The 21,639-nt window shown below is 41.4% G+C and overlaps 1 protein-coding gene across 7 annotated transcripts in view; it reads left to right on the top strand.

Annotated features, from left to right (window-relative positions):
• The window catches only part of RAPH1 (Ras association (RalGDS/AF-6) and pleckstrin homology domains 1), a 257,678-nt gene that overhangs the window by 231,874 nt on the left and 4,165 nt on the right, over positions 1-21,639 (top strand). For 5 of the 7 annotated variants that reach the window (XM_040357279.1, XM_040357283.1, XM_040357284.1 and 2 more), the window contains 4 exons: positions 7,671-7,781; positions 13,885-13,983; positions 15,107-15,227; positions 18,103-18,245. In XM_040357279.1, the coding sequence (XP_040213213.1) occupies positions 7,671-7,781; positions 13,885-13,983; positions 15,107-15,227; positions 18,103-18,245 (474 nt within the window). Of the gene's footprint in view, positions 1-7,670; positions 7,782-13,884; positions 13,984-15,106; positions 15,228-18,102; positions 18,246-18,650; positions 18,721-21,639 lie in introns of all 7 variants that reach the window. The other 2 variants (XM_040357285.1, XM_040357282.1) reach the window with 2 other exon arrangements.

The following is a 21,639-nucleotide window of genomic DNA, read 5'->3' as shown; positions in this document are numbered from 1 at the left end:
GACATTCACAGACATGACTAGGCATGATGGGAATTGTAGTTCCTGAACAACTGGAGGGCCGTAGTTTGAAGACCCATGCCCTAAAACATGTCACAAGGCAAATATTCACAATGGCTTTAATCTTCATTAGTTTGTACAGAATCAAATGGTTAAACGCTTGCATAGTTGAGGCTGCCTGCAAAAGGCAGCTCACACATATGCCTTTCCAAGGAAGATGTCTGTTCCGTAAAGCACTTGACCAGTTCATCAAAAAGGTCATAGGTGGGAAGATTTTACTTCCACAGCGGAAGGTCCCAAAACCACCTTATTGAGGAGCTCTATGCTCCCCCAATTATAAAGCATCTGTCGGCTCTACCCAGGCTTCAACTTCAAAAAAAGTCTAGCCCTTTCTTAAGGTGCAAGTCTTGGCCCACCAAGGCCACTAAGCCATTAAGGCCTCTTTTTCAATGAAGGAGTTCCTTCACTTCTGAGAGTAGGGGGAATCTGCTGCAGTTTGCCTTGCTCTAGATTACAGACATCTCAGACCCGTGGGTTCAATCAGTGGTGTGTAAAAGGTACAAAATAAAGTTCAAAACTCCACCACCCCACCTGATTTTCAAACGCCGGTACCGTCGCAAGACAAGTTGACAGGATTTTTCTCAACCCTGTTAACGGTAGCAAAACCCAACAGGGGTCTTATTCTGGATTTAAAATCCCTCAACAAATTATTTTAGAAGCCAAAAGTTTTGCATTGAATGACCTAGGTCAGTAATTGGCTTTGAGACAAAGGGAATACATCTAAAATGTCAGTCTACATGTTCCCACCTGCTCATCAGTGCCTCCTGCACTTTGCATTGGTGGACAACAAATTCCAGTTTGCTACAGTGCTCTTTTGGCCTTTTGTCTGCTCCCAGAATGTTGACAAAGGTAATGGTGCCTCTGCTTGCTCCGCCCAGAACTCAATGTATTCAATTTATAGGCTATCTGGAAAGCTACCAGAAAATGTTCATAAGGCAATTCAGGTCACATCCAAAGGAAAAGTATTTTTAACAGAACAGAAAGTGATTTCTTTAATAGCCTATGCTCAAGAACTGAGATCCAAAAGACAATCCCACATTGAAATTCTCCATGGGAGTTCTAGGCCTATGGTAGCCTCCTATGAAGCACCATTGCCCAATTCTAGTCAAAAGCTCTCCAACAACATATCTTGTTTACCTGGAACAAGCAGGCTCCCCTCGACTTGCCAATGCTCCTGTCCAGCCAATCGTATACAACACGTGCAGTGCTACCCTATCAAAACAAATTTCAAGATAAATTGAAAAATTCTAAAATAAATGAACAGTACATTATGTTTGTTAAAATATCCAAACCCAAAGTAGAAGTGCAGATATAAACAACCCCTCAGTAAAATGAAAATGCCCCAAAATACGAAGAAATCCAAAAATAATCATCTGTTGAATCCCACTTCCAATGGATTTTCACCAACCTGCCTCACCCACAAAAGGCTTAGCGGAAACATATGACTTTATAAAAATAGAGTAGTCTTATATCTCATGAGCCAAGAAATATCGCTGGCTCTAGTCTGCTAGCTGTTTTTTTTTTTTTTTCTTTTTTTTTTCTTTTTTAGAGATCAACAAGCGCTGTTGCATACAATTTTTTTGTCCTGTCCTATCCAGCCAAGCAAGGAACTCCCTATCTTGGTGGATCACCACTCCAGCCCTAACGCTGGAAGTCCTTCCTCCTCTATCACTGGAAAGTTATTACAACAAGCATAAGTCTCTCAGGCTGGGGAGGAGTGTTCCAATAGCTAAGAATCCAAGGAACATGAACATCTTGGAGCTCACTGCAATCAGGTTGGCCCTGCAGCAGCAGAGACCCTCTTTTTTCTGCAGGGGTACTCAATCAGGGTGTAGCCAGAAAATGCCATTGCAATGGCCTATATGAGCCAGGAAGGGGGGCATTAGAAGTTTGGATGCCTTGAAAGATGCTAACCAAAATCATCCTTGGATAGAAACTCACTGTCCATCGATCTCTGCGAGCCACATCCCAGGAGTGGACAACTGAAAAGCAGAATGGGCTCTTCATCCAGATGTCTTCAATCTGATATGCCAATAATGGGGGATTCCGGATATGAATATCCAAGCCTACACATTCAACAACAAACTACCTCTTTTTGTTACCAGAACCAGGGATCCTCTAACTCTAGCCTTAGATACCTTGATATTCCCAGGGTCTCAGTTTAGGCTAATTTACCCTTCAATTCGAATCTTACCTTGTTCTTGCTCAAAATGGAGCAAGAGAGAAAATCTGTAATTCTAATAGGACCAAATTAGCCAAGAGCAACCTAGTACACAGACATACTCTGACTTTTAGCAGATGACCCCCGAGCTCCTCCCATCAGGCCAGATCTGCCATGTCAATGCCCTTTATTCCTTCCTGCTGACCATGCTAGGCATAAGAGCACAGCATTGTCAGTTTTATGGCTGTTCTGGGGGCTCCGCCTGCTCTGCTGCAAGAATTTGTCTTGTGCTGACACGCCCCCTGCACAGCCATTTTCCAAAAGGATGGATATACATTTAAACTCTTATGTTTTTTTTATATGTATACACAAGTTTTGCCTTTCACTTCCATTTTAAACTGAATGGGTTGTTTTGCAATGTGAAGATTCAGTGTACTTTAAGCACCGTTAAAGGTCAGGTCTTGGCCTTTATCTATTCTATTTTAAAGGCTTCTGGCTTCCCTTTTCCTTGTAAGAACCTTTCTTCAAGGTGTATCTCATATTATGCCCCCCTTGCTGCACCCTTTGCTTCCTTTGGATCTCTCTGCACTGCAGAAACCATTTTTTTAACCTATCGGGGGTCTCTCAAGTAGGCTTTTTGGTAGCCATCACATCTGTCAGATGTATCTCTGAACTCGCAACCCTTTCCTGTAAAAAAAAAAGTCTTTCTCCATGCTTCACAATGACAAGGTTGTCTTTACACCCCAGGCAATCCTTTCTTCCAAAAGTGGTCTCTGCATTCCACTTCAAAAAGGACATTATCCTCCCATCCTTATGCCTGAAGTATTGAAAGGAAATTTCTACATCCCCTTAACGTTGTCCAAGCCATTAGAGTATTCCTCAGGCTACTTCTGCATTAGGACAGTTATTCCCTCTTTGTCCTGTTCCCTGGACCTTACAAGGAACACACAGCTTTAAAGTCCACCATTGCAGCCTCTGGAGGTTTCTCAAATTTAGATGTAGATACCTGTTCAATATTTGGGTGTGTTGGTCTCTCAGAATACGCAGCACTGTCTAAATCCTAATTTAACCCCTCTTCTGAATAGGTTTACAAAACAAATGGACAGAGCATATTTAATTAAAATGGTTAGGGCTCCATGGGTATTCTATGTCTTACACAAATCCCCCATGTGGATAATGTTAAAGTATTTTATAAGATAATGGATTCTTTTTTTCAGGAATTAATATAGAAGAAAAAACACCTACATATTAAACTATCTAGACTACAGTTAACTTATTCCACATGCTAGGATGTATTTTATAGCATCACAACTTCGGGAGCTGGTAGGTTGGGTTAAAGACAATTTGAAACGCCTGATAGAAGGTATACTATTAACCAGGCCCTGCTAGGTGAACTAGGCAGCCGCCTAGGGCGCACTGCTGCCTAGTGGGGCACAGCAACAGCCTGCTGACTTTCCCGTTAGCCTGTCTGGGGAACACAAGGCGGAGGAGGTGGACACAGCTGGGGAGGTGGAGTAGGCGGGACTCGGCTGCAAAAGTGTTAGTCTTGCCTAGGGAGCAAAATAGTTGCGCACAGGCCCTGCTATTTAATGCAGTTTTCGAACTATGCCATCTTTGCTAATTTAGAAACTGGTATGAGAAAATGTATATATTATCCTACCTATTTACTGCTTGAGAAAATATGCCAAACTATATAAGCAAATGGGTTATGAGGATTTTCCACAGTACACATGAATATGGCATATTTCAACATCTGGAGAGCTAAAAAAGTTCAAAGAATTTGAATTGTGGTGTGATGGAGTTAAATCTATTTGGCATCTATACTTTCAAACTGTTCCAAACGCTTTGTGAAGAGTTTAATTTTCCACAGCATGAGTTTTTTCAATACATGCAATTAAGGCATGCATTTCAAGTGCAAGCATGCACCCACAACATTTTAACATAATTTTTAATAGGAACAATACTATCACATGTAAATTAAGAGTTTATCAACGGTAATGATACCATCAAAGTGCAAATCAGAGAAAGGGCTTATATGAGTGTTTACTTGGTAAAACACAAGAAAGAACCAGGGTACTGGCTAAAGAAAGCTGTGAAAAGGATTTGGGTACTATGTCAGAGTAGTTATGGGAGAGAGCATTATCTACACTCAAACTGAACTCCCTCTCTCCTACACACAGTTTATTTACTAAAACTGAGGAGTGCAAAATTGGGTGCAGCTCTGCATAAAAACAAATTTAGCTTTCGGATTTATTGTCAAAGTTTAACTACTTGACCCCCAGAAGATTAACCCCCCCCCCCATTCATGACGGGCAATACGGCACTGCATCCCTTTAATGGACAATTCCACCGTTATGCAACACTGTACCCAAATAAAATGTATGTCTCTTTTTTCCCACAAATAGAGCATACTTTTGGTGGTATTTGATCACCAATGTGTTTTGCGCGATTACCAAAAAAAAAAAAAAAAAATAAAACTATTTTTTACTTTTTGCTATAAAACCTATCCAATACATTTTTTGAAAAAATCATATTTCTTCATAGATTTAGGCCAATATGCATTCTGCTACATATTTTTGGTAAAAAAAAACAAAACAATCCCAGTAAGCATATGTTGATTGATTTGTTATAGTGTCTACAAACTATGGAATATTTTTTATTTATTTTATCAGTGACACAATGTGAGCTGCTTTTACTATGGGATGAAATTCCATTCCTTCCCTTCTGTCAGAACTGTGGTTTGCCTTGTTTACATAACGATCGGTGGGTGCCGACAGACATCGGCATCTACCGGCCGATTAGCTTCCGCTGTGTGCAATCACAGTGGAAGCAAGCCGCCGGTAGCACGCATGCACGTGCCCTACCCAGAAGTGTTGGATCACGTGTGTGTGACAGAATAACAAGGGAAGGGGCTAATAAACATCTATAAGATTTAGAGGCAAACTAAGTGAAAGTTTTGTGGTCAGATGAGACCAAAATAGTGCTCTTTGGCATCAACTCAAGTCGCCTTGTTTGGAGGAGGAGTAATGCTGCCTATAACCCTAACACTGTCAAACACAGAGGTGGAAACATTCTGCTTTGGTGGGGGTGTGTTTCTGCTAATGAATGAATGAAAACTTATATAGCGCAGCACATGCGAACTTAATCGCCTCTGGGCGCCTAAGGGGACAGGGCAACTTCACTGCATCAAAGGGATGATGGACGGGGCCATGTACTGTCAAATCTTGGGTGATAACCTCCTTCCCACAGTGTTCAGTGCTAAAAAACAAAATGCACTGTAACTGTACTAATAACACTAACAGGGAAGGGTTTAACATCAGGGGGGATCAAAGGGTTAACTGTGTTCCCTGGGAGTGCTTTCTAACCGTGTGTGGGGGTTGCTCTGACTGGGTGAAGACAGAAATCTGTGTTCCTGCTTAGCAGGAACCACAAGATCTCCCTATCGTCTCCCCTGTCAGAACTGCGATCTGCCTTGTTTACATGGAGAGACCGCCGTTCTGCCTTTCTCTGGAATGATCGCAGGTGGCCGGCAGACATCGTGTCTGCCAGACCACTTATTGTCTCCCCTCTGTCCAATCAGCACATGATCGGGTCTTCGGCAGCCCATGCGCTCACCCTAGAAATCACAGGTACATGATTGCGCAATAGAGACACTTTGCCGCAGTACATGTACATTACACGGTCGCCAAGTGGTTACAAAACAAAAAAAAGTCCACCATTGCATTAAGGATACATCATAGTAGCCCAGCTGTGTAAGGCCACACCTGGTGTTTTGTTCATACTAAGTTTTACCAAGTAGACATCCAATCTTCTGCTTTAACAGGTTTTGGTTGCAAGGCTCTCCCAGCAACTCTCTGAGGTTCCGTCTTCTAACTTGTTGTTGGCACAGTTCTGTTTACCTCATTGTTTCCCACCCTTCCTGTTCATTGTTTGGGAACGTCTCAGGTGTATGAATATTCTTTCTGTGTCCTGTACTTCATGATTAAGTTATAAGAAATTTTTTATTGCCTGTAAATTCCATAACTTGGAGTACAGTACAGCAGCAGTTCCCAATCCTTTTGATACCAGGGATCGCTTTCGGTGTCAGCCAATATTTCTGGGGTGGGGGCTTGGGCGGGCAACAAGACATTCACGGAGTCTGTTCTTAGTCCCCCCTTCACACCACAACCCACCTCTACAATGTCCACGGTCCTCCTTTGCAGTCCCACAGTGTCCATCACAGTCCCACTTTACATTACAGTGCCCCTTTACATTAATGTAACGGGGGCTGCATTGTAAAGGGGAACTGTGCTGTAACAGGGACTGCACAGTAAAGAGGCACTGTGATATAAAGGGCACTCCACTGTAAAGGGTCATCATTGTAATGATTGCAGTGTCCCTTTACACTGCAGTCTCCTTTATTTCACAGCCCCCCATCACAGTGCCCCTTGCAATCACAGCCCCCAGTCACAGTGCCCATTACCATCAAAGCCCCCCCCCCCCCATCACAGTGCCCTTTACCATCACAGCCCCCCCCTGTCACACTGCCCCTTGAAAACACAGCCCTCCTGTCACGGTGCCCCTTACCATCAAAGCCCCCCCCCCCCCCGTCACAGTGCCCTTTATCATCATAGTGCCCCTTGAAAACACAGCTCTCGTCACAGTACCCCTTGAAGTCATGCTTCCCCCCCCTTTCCCCTCTCACTGCCTTATTGGCAGGGTAAAAGCAGATTTAGCCCATGTGTCTTCTCCTGGGTCTCTCCCCCGCTGCCAATATTAACTTGTCAGCAGGGCAGGGGGTGGGAAGAGCTGCAGATCTGGACTGAATGTGGGAGCTTGTTAATATGAAAGTCTCCCGTTCTGCAGCTCCTCCCACCCCCTGCCCTTCTGACAGGTTAACATTGGCGGGGGAGGGGGGGAGAGATCTGAGAGAAGATACATAGACTTGGTGACACAGCTGCACAGCAGCAGGTGAGCGGCAATCGTGGTCTGTGATAGTCCTGTCAGATCGTATTCTCCCTCCTACTGCATGGCCCATCCATTAACGGGCCATGGACTGGTACTGGTCCGCTGCTCGAAGGTTTGGAACCCCTGCAATACAGGACACAGGGCACCTCCCCTTCCATTCTTTGGTTTACTCTCCATTGCTTGCTACAAAAGGAAGAGTGGGGTGGGATATAGGGGAGGCACCCAGGAGGCTTGTCCTCTAAAGTGCCCAGTCACCTAAATTTACATGCCTATAATTCATGTAATGAAGAATATTTTGCCTGTGTCCTGTATTGTACTGCAAGATATGGAATTTGCAGATAAGTCAAAATTCCTCTTTTTGGCCTTTACTGGCTCAAAATGCCCACCAATGGACAGTAGAGTGTTGCCTTTCTGGGCATCTTTAGTAGTAAAAACATGAAGAAACTAATAAAAGAATGACAAATTCTATTAACTAAACTAGAAATATTTGAATCCTTATTTTCAGGCATCTAGAGACCTGGTCTGTTTTCTTCAACTGGATCATGTTAATGTTTACTATGGTCAAGAGTATCGCAGCAAATACAAGGCACCCACAGACTACTGCCTGGTGTTAAAGGTAAGCCTTTTGTTCATAATGACTTAACTGACTAAAGTATTTTGAAGAGAGCTTTACATTGCATACCTCCTGCCCTTTGTGGCACATACAACCTAAAGTATTAGGCAGGGATGAGTATATTCAACTTGAAGCCTCTGGAAATGTATTTTCTCACATTGATGTGATGATGGCACGGCTTGGCCCTAGAACTCAGACCTGGCTTCATGACATGGAGCCGAAACGGGATGCAGTGAGATTTTTGTGGAAGTAAACTCAGGAGCTAGAGCTGAGAAGATGAACTGCACAAATTGGAGCTGATATATTGCACATATTCCCATCAGTGCTACCTCACGTGACTTTAATGCATTTAAAATAGCTTAAAGGTAGTATGCAGTTCATTTTGAAATAACAAATCAACTGCATTTCAAAAACATTCTGAATAATTGGAATAAAATTAATGTTTTAATACTTTATTTTCAGAATTAATCTATTATGAACCTTTAATGCATGTTTTTGCAAACACCTCCATTTCTATGGCTTATCTACTTACAGTGCCTCGAAAAAGTTCATACCCCTTGAAATTTTCCACATTTTGTCATATTGCAACTAAAAACGTAATTGTGTTTTATTACGATTTTGTCATAGACCAATACAAAGTGGCACGTAATTGTGAAGTTGAAGGAAAATGATAATGGATAAATGGGTTTTCATTTTTAATATTTTTTTTGCAAATATCTGAAAAGTGTGGCGTGCATTTGTATTCAGCCCCCCCCCCCCTTTACTCTGATACCCCTAACTAAAATGTGAAACCAATTGCCTTCAGAAGTCACCTAATTAGTGAATAGAGTCCACCTGTGTGTCATTTAATCTCTGTATAAATACAGCTGTTCTGTGAAGCCCTCAAAGGTTTATTAGAGAATCTTGGTGAACAAACAGCATCTTGAAGGCCAAAGAACATGCCAGACAGATCAGGGATAGAAGTTTAAAGCAGGGTTAGGTTATAAAAAAATAAATAATATCACATGCTTTGAACATCTCACGGGGCACTGTTCAATCCATCATCAGAAAATGGAAAGGGTATGGGTATGGCACAACTGCAAACCTACCAAGACATGGCTGTCCACCTAAATTAACGGGCTGTGCAATTAGATCCACAGCTCTGGTGGGAGAATTTGTCCACGGGACAACTACTAGTTGTGCACAAATCTGACCTTTTATGGAAGAGTGGCAAGAAGAAAGCCATTGTTGAAAGAAAGCCACAAGAAGTCCCATTTGCAGTTTGCGAGTAGCCATGTTGGGGACAGAGCAAACTTGTAAAAGAAGGTGCTCTGGTCACATGAGTCCAAAATTTAACTTTTTGGCCTAAAAGCAAAACTATGTGTGGTGGAAAATGAACACTGCACATCAACCTGGACACACATCCCCACCATGAAATATGGTGGTGGCAGCATCATGTTGTGGGAATGCTTTTCTTCAGCGGAGACAGGGGAGATTGAGTTGATGGGAAGATGAATGGAGCCAAATACAGGGCAATTTTGGAAGAAAACCTGTTTGAGTCATCAAAAGACTTGAGACTGGGGCTGAGGTTCACCTTCCAGTGGGACAACTACCCTAAATAAACAGCCAGAGCTACAATGGAATGGTTTAGATCAAATCATATCCGTGTGTTAGAATGGCCCAGTCAAACTCCAGACCAAAATCCAGTTGGGAATCTGTGGCAAGATTGGAACAAATTATCAATTTTTCCTCCACAGTGTCTTGTGATTCGTTAGTGTTACAAAGTCTCCGGTGTGAATGGGGAGCAGGAATGTTAAATTTGGTGGTATCGCTCTCACTCTCTCATACTGGTCACTGGAAGCACCTCATGGCAAAGAAAAAAAGACCCTGAAACTGAGCTGCAGCACTGTGGCCAAAACCATGTAGCAGTTTAACAAGCCTCGCCATGGTCGACCAAAGAAGTTGAGTGTATGTGCTCAGCGTCGTATCCAGAGGTGGTCTTTGGGAAATAGATGTATGAGTGCTGCCAGCATTGCTGCAGAGGTTGGAGGGGTAGGGGGTCAGCCTGTCAGTGCTTGCATGCTGCATCAAATTGGTCTGCATGACTGTTGTCCCAGAAGGAAGCCTCTTCTAAAGATGATGCACAAGAAAGCCCGCAAACAGTTTACTGGAACCATGTCCTGTGGTCTGATAAGACCAAGATAAACTTACAGGGGGTCCCCGGTTTACAAACAAGATGGGGACTGTAGGTTTGTTAACTATTTTTAGAGCTTTTTGGATAGCATGGGAAAGGGTCATCACCCCTGTAATGTTTGTTTTGCTGCCTGTGCCCCTGTTCAGAAGATTTCACCTCACCTTCTGTCTCAATGAGAATTTGGATTTTGAAAATGTGGGGCTGTTGTTGAAACAAGCCTTGGTGATAAAGCATCAGTGGAGGTACCTTTTTCCCATAATAACTCTTACAGGAGTGACTTTCCCTTCCTAGGGGTAGATTTCCTCTCACTTCTTGTTGTCTCCCTCCATTTGTAAGTAGTCGTTTGTAAGTCGGATGTTTGTAACAAGGGGACTGCCTGTATTTGGTTCAGATGGTGTCAACAGTGTGTGGCGGCAACCAGGTGAGGAGTACAAAGACAATTGGGTCTTGTTTACAGTCAAGCATGGTGGTGGGAGTGTCATGGTCTGGTGCTGCATGAGTGCTGCTGTTACTGGGGGGCTACAGTTCATTGGGTGAACAGTGGATGCCAACATGTACTGTGACATACTGAAGCAGAGCGTGATCCCCCCCCCTTCAGAGACCGGACCGCAGGGCAGTATTCCAACACAACGACCCCAATCACACCTCCAAGATGACTGCCTTGCTAAAGAAGCTGAGGGTAAAGATGATGGACTGGCCAAGCATGTCTCCAGACCTAAACCCTATTGAGCATCTGTGGGGCGTTCAAACGGAAACTGGAAGAGCACAACGTCTCTAACATCAACCAGCTCCGTGATGTCGTCATGGAGGAGTGGAAAGAGGACTCCAGTGGCAACCTGTGAAGCTCTGGTGAACTCGATGCCCAAGAGGGTTAAGGCAGTGCTGGAAAATAATGATGGCCACACAAAATATTGCCACTTTTGGCCCAATTTGGACATTGTCACTTACAGGTGTACTCACTTTTGTTGCCAGCGGTTTGGACAATAATGGCTGTGTGTTGTTGTTTGGAGAGGACAGAAAAGGTACACTATTATACAAGCTGTACACTCACTACTTTACATTGTAGCAAAGTGTAATTTCTTCAGTGTTGTCACATGAAAAGATATAATATATTTACAGAAATGTGAGGGGTGTACTCACTTTTGTGAGATACTGTATTTTCCCAAGAAGAATGGGCAAAAATTTCATTTTCTAGATATGAAAAGCTAGTAGAGACATACCCAAAAAGACTTGCAGCTATAATTACAGTGAAAGGTGGTTCTACAAAATATTTAATCTGGCTGAATGCAAATGCACTCCACAATTTTCACACATTTATTTGTAAAAAAAAATAATTGAAAACCATTTATCATTTTCCATCCACTTCCCAATTATGTGCCACTTTGTGTTGGTCAATCACATAAAATCCCAATAAAATACATTTACGTTTTTGGTTGTCACATGACAAAATGTGGAAAATTTCAAGAGGGTAAGAATATTTTTTCAAGGCATTGTACCTTCATAACTCCACTATTTCTAATGCTTAACTAAAGCTTTCATAACTATACTATTTCAACTTTTTACTATTATAATGCTATCATTTCTGCTGTACTTCTATTTAACCTTCGTAACTTCACCATTTGTACTGTTATCTAATTATTTTTAGGGTTCATACACATGGGTTTTTACGGGCATTTATTGTTCGCATACCCACAACAGTAAAATCCATCTGTAAATGCAATAAAGCATGCTTGTTATACTCCTTAATCCTGTGCATTGTGTAAAAAGGCTGTTTGATCCTGGCCTTCTTCCACAGTCCCCAATCCATCTCCTGATAGTACAGAGGTGTATATTGCTAGAGAGTATTTTTTGTATTTATTTTTTAGGAGGGTGCATGTGATAAGCACAGGGCCAATCCGCACTATCCAGACAAAGTCAGGGGTCATACAGCCTCATAGGAGAGTTGGAGGAGAATGAAATCTCCTCCTACAAGCTTAAAGCAGTGGTCTACCGGACACTGATAGAAGTCACAAGGCTGCTATTTACTGCTGATAAAAAAAAAAGGTATTTTAGCAGTTTATATTTATTAAACAAATTTCTATGTTCTGTGGAAGACCCCATATAGTAGGGTCCTGGGTTTAGAAACACTTTAATGTATTTCCCCAGCCCTTTCCTGCACCTGGAGAGCCACATGTCATGTAAAGCCTGCCATACAATGAAGGGCTATACTTGGCCATGCTTTATATTCATATATATGGCAAGTTTACATCCTGGGTGCAGGCAAGTGCTGGCTAATTATGTTAGGCGTAAAAGCCCTGTGTGCATGAAGCCTTAAAACTCCACCTTTTTTACTGTTTATATACTTTCATGTGTGCAGTATCTGAAAATGGGGATGTAAAAAGGCAAAGTTTTGTTATGCTTGTATAATATTCCTTATGATCCAAATACTCTTTCAATAAAAGATGAATATGGCCAAGAAAAGTATTAAAAATAAGTCCTTATACTTATGATCTTTCATCTGCAGCCTGATTACTGCAAATACACACCTATTTCTGGTATATTATGCCCATTTGGGTCCAAGAATCCAGATTGTACTGACAAAACAAGGATGGTTGAAACATGCATTTTCCTGTTCTGAAACCTTGATACTGTATTTTTAAGGCTTCATTCTGAGTTGTTGCTAGATTAAATATACAGGTGCATCTAAAAAAAATTGAATATCATCAAAAAGTTAACATTGTTCAGTAATTCAATTTAAAAATCGAGTGACATATTTCAAGCATTTATTTTTCTTAATTTTGATGATTATGGCTTACAGATAGTGAAAATCCAAAATTTAGTATCCAAGAAAAATAGAATATTACATAAGACCAAAAAAAAAGGATTTTTGATACAGAAATGTTGGCTTTCTGAAAAGTATGTCCATCTACGTCTACGGTATAGTATGCACTATACCAATACTTGAACCAGCAGATGACATGGCTCTCCAAATCATCACTGACTGTGGAAACTTTACACTGAACCTTGTGCAACTTGGTTTCTGTGCCTCTCAACTCTTCCTCCAGACTCTGGGACCTCGATTTCCGAATGAAATGCAACATTTTCCATAGTCCATGATAATATGGAGAGCCATGTCATCTGCTGGTGTTGGTCCACTGTGTTTTATCAAGTCCAAAGTCAGCGCAGCCCTCTACCAGGAAATTCTAGAGCACTTCATGCTTCCCTCTGCTGACCAGCTTTATGGAGATGCTAATTTCATTTTCCAGCAGAACTTGGCACCTGCCCACACTGCCTAAAGTCCTAATACCTGGTTTAATGATCATGGTATCGCTGTGCTTGATTGGCCAGCAAACTCGCCTGACCTACACCCCATAGAGAATCTGTGGGATGTTGTTGAGAGCAAGAAGAGAGACACCAGACTCAACAATGCAGACAAGCTGAATGCCGCTATCAAAGCAACCTGGGCTTCCGTAACACCTCAGCATTGCTACAGGCTGATCTCCTCCATGCCACACAGCATTTATGCAGTAATTCATGCAAAAGGAGCCCAAACCAAGTATTGGTATAGTGCATACTATACTGTACATTGAGATACTTTTCAGTAAGCCAACATTTCTGTATTAAAAATCTTTTTTTTTTTTTTATATTGGTCTTATGTATTATTCTAATTTTCTAAGATACAGAATTTTTGTTTTTCAAAATTAAATGAAAGCAATGCTTGAAATGTATCACTCTGTGTAACGCATCTATATAAAATAAATGTGTTTCACTTTTTGAATTGAATTACTGAAGTAAATTACCTTTTTTGATATTCAAATTTTTTGAGATGCACCTGTATATCTCCCAATCAAATCGTGACTATATTTTTAACACACATCGACCATTTGGTGCTTTTTTACTGTACAGCTGAGCATCTAGAATGAAATATTGATGTGCCTGTTCATTGTTTTACAGCATCCTCAAATTCAGAAAAAGTCCCAGTATATCAAGTATCTGTGCTGTGATGATGTCCGAACTTTACACCAGTGGGTTAATGGAATCCGCATAGCAAAGGTAATCTCTCTCGTATTCTTTTTCTGCCTATACAATAGGAACACATTCATCTTGCATGAGGCCAGGGGCCTTGGTGTTCAACACATTATCTACATCTGGTTACTCAGTCTTGGTCTGTTTTACTGTCAATAAAAGGAAGAGTGATCAGATTCCTTACTATGCATTCATTAGAAGTCTTGTCAACTGCCAGATCTAAGGATAAAAACAGTCGAAATATCATCAAAAAGAGGCAGTACGGGTCATAATGGTGAACTGTCCAGATCTGGACATATTACTGAGTAAAGGAATATGCAGTGATCCAATGAACAATACCAGAAGGTTTTGATATTGATCCAGTGATGCTGTAATGAGTTTGTTCTTCCAAAAAAGAAAAACGCACCCTATAGAAACCATCAGAGGCATCGGATCTTAGAAACTAGCTGAAGTCTGGTATACCAAAATTTGCGTAGGGAGTTGCTGCCTGTCTTCTAGAGTGTTTCAGTTCCAAGTCGGTATGTTTTTATTGACTTCTGGCACATGTACATGTACAAATGCTCTTCTTCTTGTGGAAGTTAGTCAGCCTTAAAAGTGTCTCTGTGCTCTATGCTATGTTTTCAAACCTGACCTTGGCACATAGTAGGTTCCTGTATACAAACTAAGCACAGAGTAGCACATGTTCTAACCATGTTAGGAGAGAGTATAAAAACATAAAAGTTTTATTTATACAGTGTTTAACAATTATTGGATTATATATTTCGTAATCGTACAGTACAAGACACAGGATTATTGAAATCATTATGACCAAGATACATGCTGCTGCGTTCAGGTGTTTGGACACAGGAAAGAAAAAAATAAGCTGCATGGATACATCGCTCTATATCCACCCCCCTCATTCATACATACATACACACACTCCCAGCTAGCCTCAGTTTTTCGCAAGTGTTTTCTCTCTTTCACCAGATGATTTCCTTCAATACGATTCCTTCATATATCTGAATAGACATTGGGCCTTGGGGGCCTGGACTGTGAAGCCAAAATGGCATTAAATTCCCCTTATTCAAAATTGTTGTCTAGATCTTGGCACTGATTAGGTGCTTAATAACTGTGTGTGACATAATGAATAAAGTGCTCCCGTCTCCTCTAGTATGGGAAGCAGCTCTACACTAATTATCAGGAGGCTTTGAAGAGGACAGAAGCAGCCTATGATTGGACATCCCTGTCTAGTTCCAGCATGAAATCCGGATCCAGCTCTTCCAGTTTACCAGGTAAGTCTGACAGTTTTGAATTAAGCCAGGATCTTTTCCTTTAGAAAGGAAAACGGCACTGGAGCTCTGAACTACATAATTTTATTTGGGTAAAATGGAAAATGAGCCCAGAAGGGTCAACTTTAACTAATTGGGTATGCTAAATTCTTCCCTTTATTTTTTCCATGTAATAATTAGTACCTTCCAAAATTATAAAGACTGATTTGAATAAATATTTTTCAACTTCATGGTAACTGAACATTTGTGATATTTTTATTCATTACTATCCCCTTTTTAAAAGCAAAAATTACCCAGAAATAATATTTGGGGTGGATGGAAAAAATAATATGCTGGTTTGGCCTGAGAAAAGGGGCTGCAACTTCTTTATGGTTCTGCTTTTTGCAGCAGCCATTACAAAACCATATAAAGAATTTTTACTGCCCCTACTGCTTTCTGTGAGATCAGTCTTTAAACTGCATGACTGGGAAAAAAAATATATAAATACTGTACATCTCTGCATTACTTGCTCATTCCCCCATGTTTTATTAGTTTAAAAAAGCTGGAAGTGCAAATAAAATGCCTGTTAGTCTTAATGTAGTGAGCTGACTTACTGCTCTTTATATTATTGAGAGGAAGAGGTAATCTGTAGCAGGGCTGCTGTTAGAAATCACAAGGCCCCTTACAGCCTATCTGACATTTTACATTGTGAGACCATGTTGCAACAGTGCGGCAGAAGCACTACTCCATTGAAGCCCTGCAGCCAGCACAGGAGGTTACAGTGTGGAGGGAGGCGGAGTAGGTGGTCAGGACTCGCGGAGATAGAACAGGGGCAGAGAACGTCTTCCTTTCTCGCTCTTTCATTTTGCTGGCAAGAGGGAACACTGCCGACCTAGGGGGGAGTTTTAGGACCGGGCAGATGTAGTGACTCTGCAGCTGTCCCTGCTGCTCCAAAGTCTAGACAGTTTGCAAGCATGTAGAACCCGCTGCAGGGGGGAATCCACAGGAGTCACAAGGCAGTACCGCCTGGTTGGCAGGTGCCTGGGCCCCCCCCCCCTTTTGACCTGATGGGGGGCCTGGTACAGGAGGGACGACTGTACTACCTTATCCGCTGTCCTGATCTGTAGCCTTAAAGGTAAGAACAATGCTGCATTGGGATTTCAGTGTAGCAGAGACTGTTAGTGCAGAAGCTCACTGGATTTATGGCAGTATCATTTGACAGACTACGAGCACTATCAAGTAGAGGAGGGGAGAAGTTGGTTAATCCTATATAAAGTCTGATACAGTAAAACCTTGGCTTACAAAAATAATTTGTTCCAGAAACATGCTTGTAATCCAAAGCACTTATATATCAAAGCAAATTTTCCCATAAGAAATAATGGAAACACAAATGATTTGTTCCACAACCATTTATTCATAAGTCCTTCAGTTTATAGTCTATATAAAAAGATTATAGCAATGTGGGGAAAAAATGGAAGCCTCCACAAGGGGAGTAGAAGCAAAATCCATCAGGAGAAGATAGGTGCCTCTAAGTGTAGCAATATGTTGCTAAATGTTCTAACTTCAGTAAATGTAACCATATTGCTACACTTGGAGGCTCCTCTCTTCTCTTTTTATACTCGGTTGTGACATGATGCTACTTGTATATCAAGACTTCGCTTGTATATCAAGTCAAAATGTATTTTAAAATGTTGCTTGTCTTGCAAAACGCTCTCAAACCAAGTTACTCTTAATCCAAGGTTTTACTGTACTAAGTGACATAGAGCTCATATAGGGTTTGAACTCGCAGCAAAAGCGAATCGGAGGTGTAGGGGATCAGGAAAGAAGGTGAGTATTAGTGTGTGAGGCAGGGGGGTGCTGAGCTTTTAGAAGAACTTGTCACTTTGCCCATCCAGAACAACATGACAGATCCTCTTTAATGCAAGACGGATTATGACTAATCATTTGCATAGATTTTTGAGCTGTCTAATAATAAAGCTAGATGAAAACTGTTGATCTTGCTTGGCACTTGACACCTTCTGGGTTTGCAGGCAGTTAGTCTAAATTGTTTATATTTAACATAACTTTTTATGGTTACCTGATTATAAGAAATACAATTGGATATTTTACATTTGACCTTATAATGGCAGAATATACAGTATATCTAATAAAATGACAATACAAATTCCATTTAATGGCTGGCCAAAGGAATTGTGGCACCAACATCTGTTAGTGTTACTAAACCCACAACGGTAAAATCTGTATATGCAGCGTAGCATGCTGGTTTTACTCACTGTGGCACTTAAAGGGTTAATCCTCTGCAATGTGTAAAAGGGCTGTTTTATTCTGTATGCACAGATCCCCCATTCTCCTGCACTGTATCTGGAGAAAGCCAGCTAACACAGGCAGAGTAGCTGAGCTGCACATGCTCAGTTGTGTCTTTGTTATGCTGGAGAGAATAATTACTTGATCTCAGACAGCCAGGTCACATGATATTGACATCACACATGTGGACGTGTATACAGGCTGTAGTGGAAGTCTCCTACCTGAATTATCAGCACTGGAGAAACTGTGCAGTTTATCACTGACTGTGGCATGCAGATCAGCTAAAAAGGTTTATAGTGGCAATATGTTAATGTAAAAAGATGATTTATAAGCTGGGGGGGGGGGGTCAGATGAGCTATTTTCATATTACTGGGTTTAGTAACACTTTAAGCCAGTGGGGGTTTGAATATATTTTTAGAATGAAGTAACAATGCTTGCATATTTAAAGTAGAATACATTTTTTAAAGTTGCACACACCTTTAAACAGACCTGTCTAGCTTGGTAGATGTTCTGAGACATATTGTTGAGACTATGACTAAGGTATTTGGTTTAAATGCTTTGGGATATACTTGCAGTGTTTGTGTTCTTTATACAGAATCACAATCTAACCATTCCAACCAATCAGACAGCGGACTTTCTGACTCCCTGGCCTCCTGCCACGTCCGTTCCCAGAGCATTGTGAGCTCCATCTTCTCAGAAGCCTGGAAGAGAGGGACCCAGCTGGAGGAGTCCAGCAAGGTAGCAGCACCTGCACAGTATTTGCCCATGTAAAGAATGTAGGCATGCGCAGCTGGGCTGCATGAATAGCAGGCTGCTGGTTTCTTCACTGATTTCCTGTACCCCATACCTGATTTCCCATCCCATTATACAGAACAGTGTGTGGCATTCATCATTTCTGAACAAAGCCATCTCCATAATGTTGTCACAAGACCATTCCATTGGGCAAGTTTTGCGTCCATAGCTAAGAGACATTTGTAACAAAATAATGAATTTGACCCTTTTTATATATTTGCTAAATTACCTTTATTGCATGGGAAATCTTAATGAATGGGGTCAGAATATACACTTTTGCATCATTTGCTTTTCTGTCGCCACGCATTTTATTTCACTGCTCGTGTTTCTCCTGTTGCCTCGTTGTCCCAGGTACCAAATGCGAAGCCCACCTCTGCTAAGGCCATCAAGCCCACAGCGATATGTACGGGGCAGTATTAAGGTCAGGGGTCATATGAAAAGCACCTTTTTAACCTGGATGTTGTTAACTGGAATCCTCCAGACTAACTTTCTACAGAACCCTTAATCCTTTCTTAAGAACATGAACGTATCTTAACATAAACACCCTATGGCTTCTTATTGGTTAACTTTTTCCATATACAAAAACATTGGGCCTTGTGTATGAAAACTGTATACAGTGGAAGTTTATTAAAGGTAACTTAAAGATATGTTAATGTGGTCCTAAAGCCTAATGGAATCCCAACCTATTCTTTCCCTACTGTCTGTCCTATACTGTACTGTGATACATACATATAAACTGTTCTCTATGCTCCTCTGAAAATAATCTGTAGTTTGAATGCTTTTCAGAGGTGGTAGAATGTCAGCAGGCAATCCTGATGTCTTTTGAATGCCCCCCATTTTACAATGCAGGGGCTGGTGGGACATGGCGGAATCACAGTAGCATTGATGTACCGATCACTTTTTTTTCAAATGAACTTTATTAAAATTACATGTTATTAGGTTCTATTGGTAGATTGCCTCACATGTGCTTGTTTTTTTGTGTGCTGCACAAAAAAAATGTACGGCCTACAGTACTTTTTTTTTTTTTCACCGCTCACCACCACAATGCGGTGGTGTGAACCAGCTAGGTAGGCGACAAAGGTATTTTGCCTTGTCTTGCAGTGGGTCTGCGCTGGAATAGCCACCCAACACTGTCCCACCACAGCTGGTATAAACAGGACCTAAGGAGTAAAGTATGTTCACTGTGCAAAGTGAATTTTCACTTTGTTTAGTGAAGTTGTGATGACTTAACTTTATTTTTTCATTTTCCTTGCATGTGATTGGGTATTCATAAGTACATTTTCACTTAGTCTTACCTCATGTACCTAGCTAAGTAAAAACTCACTTTGCAAAGTGAACATGCAATACTCCTTTGCTAAAGCAACCCAATTGTCTATTACTTTCTCCTTCAACTTCAGGCTGGTAGAAAAGGAGGGTAGAAAGCTAGCCCAGGGTTCACACAAGAAGTAGTAGGCCAGACTATCATACACAAGCCAGCAGTTCATCCTCCACACTAGCTTCTTAATTACAGTTACTATTTTGAGAAGATTTCTGTTTAGATATGATGCATAAAAGTCTAAATAATTAGAAAATTTACAGTATGACGCATGTGACCTGGCAATTTTGCAAGATACAAACACAACAATTTTTGAAAAGCTGGCCAAAGATGAACATAATTATTTTAGGAGGAGTCTTAGGAAAATTTGTGGGAAAATTCTCAGAACATTCATTGTTTGGAAATCTTTTGGTTGCTTTTAAAATTAGATTTTTGGAATGAATGGACTTCATTGAATGAAAACAACATACATAGTTAGAATTTTCCTTTGAATTTTCCCATCACTGTGATGGAAATCAAACGGCAATTAGACCCACTAATGATTAGAAAAACTAAAGAACTTTTACAACTTTCTTTTCCTAAGAATTTCCATTTCAATTTCTATCCATCTATGGCCAGCTTTAGCCACCCTGTGTAAGTTTTCTCTAACCTCATTAGACTTAAACAACAGGAATCCTATTTTGCAAACGTTATTGGCATTCACAGAGCTCCTTAACCACTTAAGCCCCGGACCAATATGCTGGCTAAAGGCCCAAGGGGTTTTTACAGTTCGGGACTGCGTCGCTTTAACAGACAATTGCGCAGTCGTGCGACGTGGCTCCCAAACAAAATTGGCGTCCTTTTTTCCCCTTAAATAAAGCTTTCTTTTGGTGGTATTTGATCAGCTCTGCGGTTTTTATTTTTTGCGCTATAAACAAAAATAGAGCGACAATTTTGAAAAAAATTCAATATTTTTTACTTTTTGCTGTAATAAATATCCCCCAAAAACATATATATAAAAAAAAAATTTCCACAGTTTAGGCCGATACGTATTCTTCTACCTATTTTTGGTAAAAAAATCGCAATAATCGTTTATCGGTTGGTTTGCGCAAAATTTATAGCGTTTACAAAATAGGGGATAGTTTTTTTGCATTTTTATTTTTTTTATTTTTTTTACTAGTAATGGCGGCGATCAGCGATTTTTTTCGTGACTGCGACATTATGGCGGACACTTCGGACAATTTTGACACATTTTTGGGACCATTGTCATTTTCACAGCAAAAAATGCATTTAAATTGCATTGTTTATTGTGAAAATGACAGTTGCAGTTTGGGAGTTAAACACAGGGGGCGCTGTAACATTTAGGGATCACTGTGTATGTGTTTACTAGTGTAGGGGGGTGTGGCTGTAGGAATGATGTCATCGATCGAGTCTCCCCTATAAAGAGGATCACCCGATCGATGCGCCGCGACTGTGAAGCACGGGGAAGCCGTGTTTACACACGGCTCTCCCCGTTCTTCAGCTCCGGGGAGCGATCGCGACGGAGCGGCTATAAACAAATAGCCACGCCGTCGTCCCGGATCGCTCCCCGAGCGGACCCGACCTCCGCATGTACCGGGGGGGGTCCCAATCGGACCCCCCACCCACGTCTAGCAGAGGACGTACAGGTACGTGATTGTGCCTGTCCGTGCCATTCTGCCGACGTAAATGTACATGAGGAGGTCGGGAAGTGGTTAAAGAGGAGGTCCAGCCCGCCACGAAAAATTAAGTCATCGGCTACAAATACTGTTGCTGCTGACTTTTAATATATGGACACCTACCTGATGAGGGAGCCTGCGACGTCGGCAACCCAGCCGATCTTCAAATCGGCTGTCGGTGCAGCTGCTGCCATTCCTATTAAGGGAAGTGAAGCCTTTCGGCTTCACAGTCGGTTCCCTACTGTGCATGCACGAAGCATGCTGCACTTTCTAATTGGTCTGATGGCAGAGGAAGTAGGAGGGAGCCGAACTTTCAAGAGACCGGGCCACGGTCCCGTCTCCTGGAAGT

Source organism: Rana temporaria, chromosome 6 (assembly GCF_905171775.1).
Source record: "Rana temporaria chromosome 6, aRanTem1.1, whole genome shotgun sequence".
Classification (NCBI taxonomy): Eukaryota; Metazoa; Chordata; class Amphibia; order Anura; family Ranidae; genus Rana; species Rana temporaria.
The sequence above is the reverse complement of the archived record's forward strand: the minus strand, read 5'-3'. Positions and strand labels throughout refer to the sequence as shown.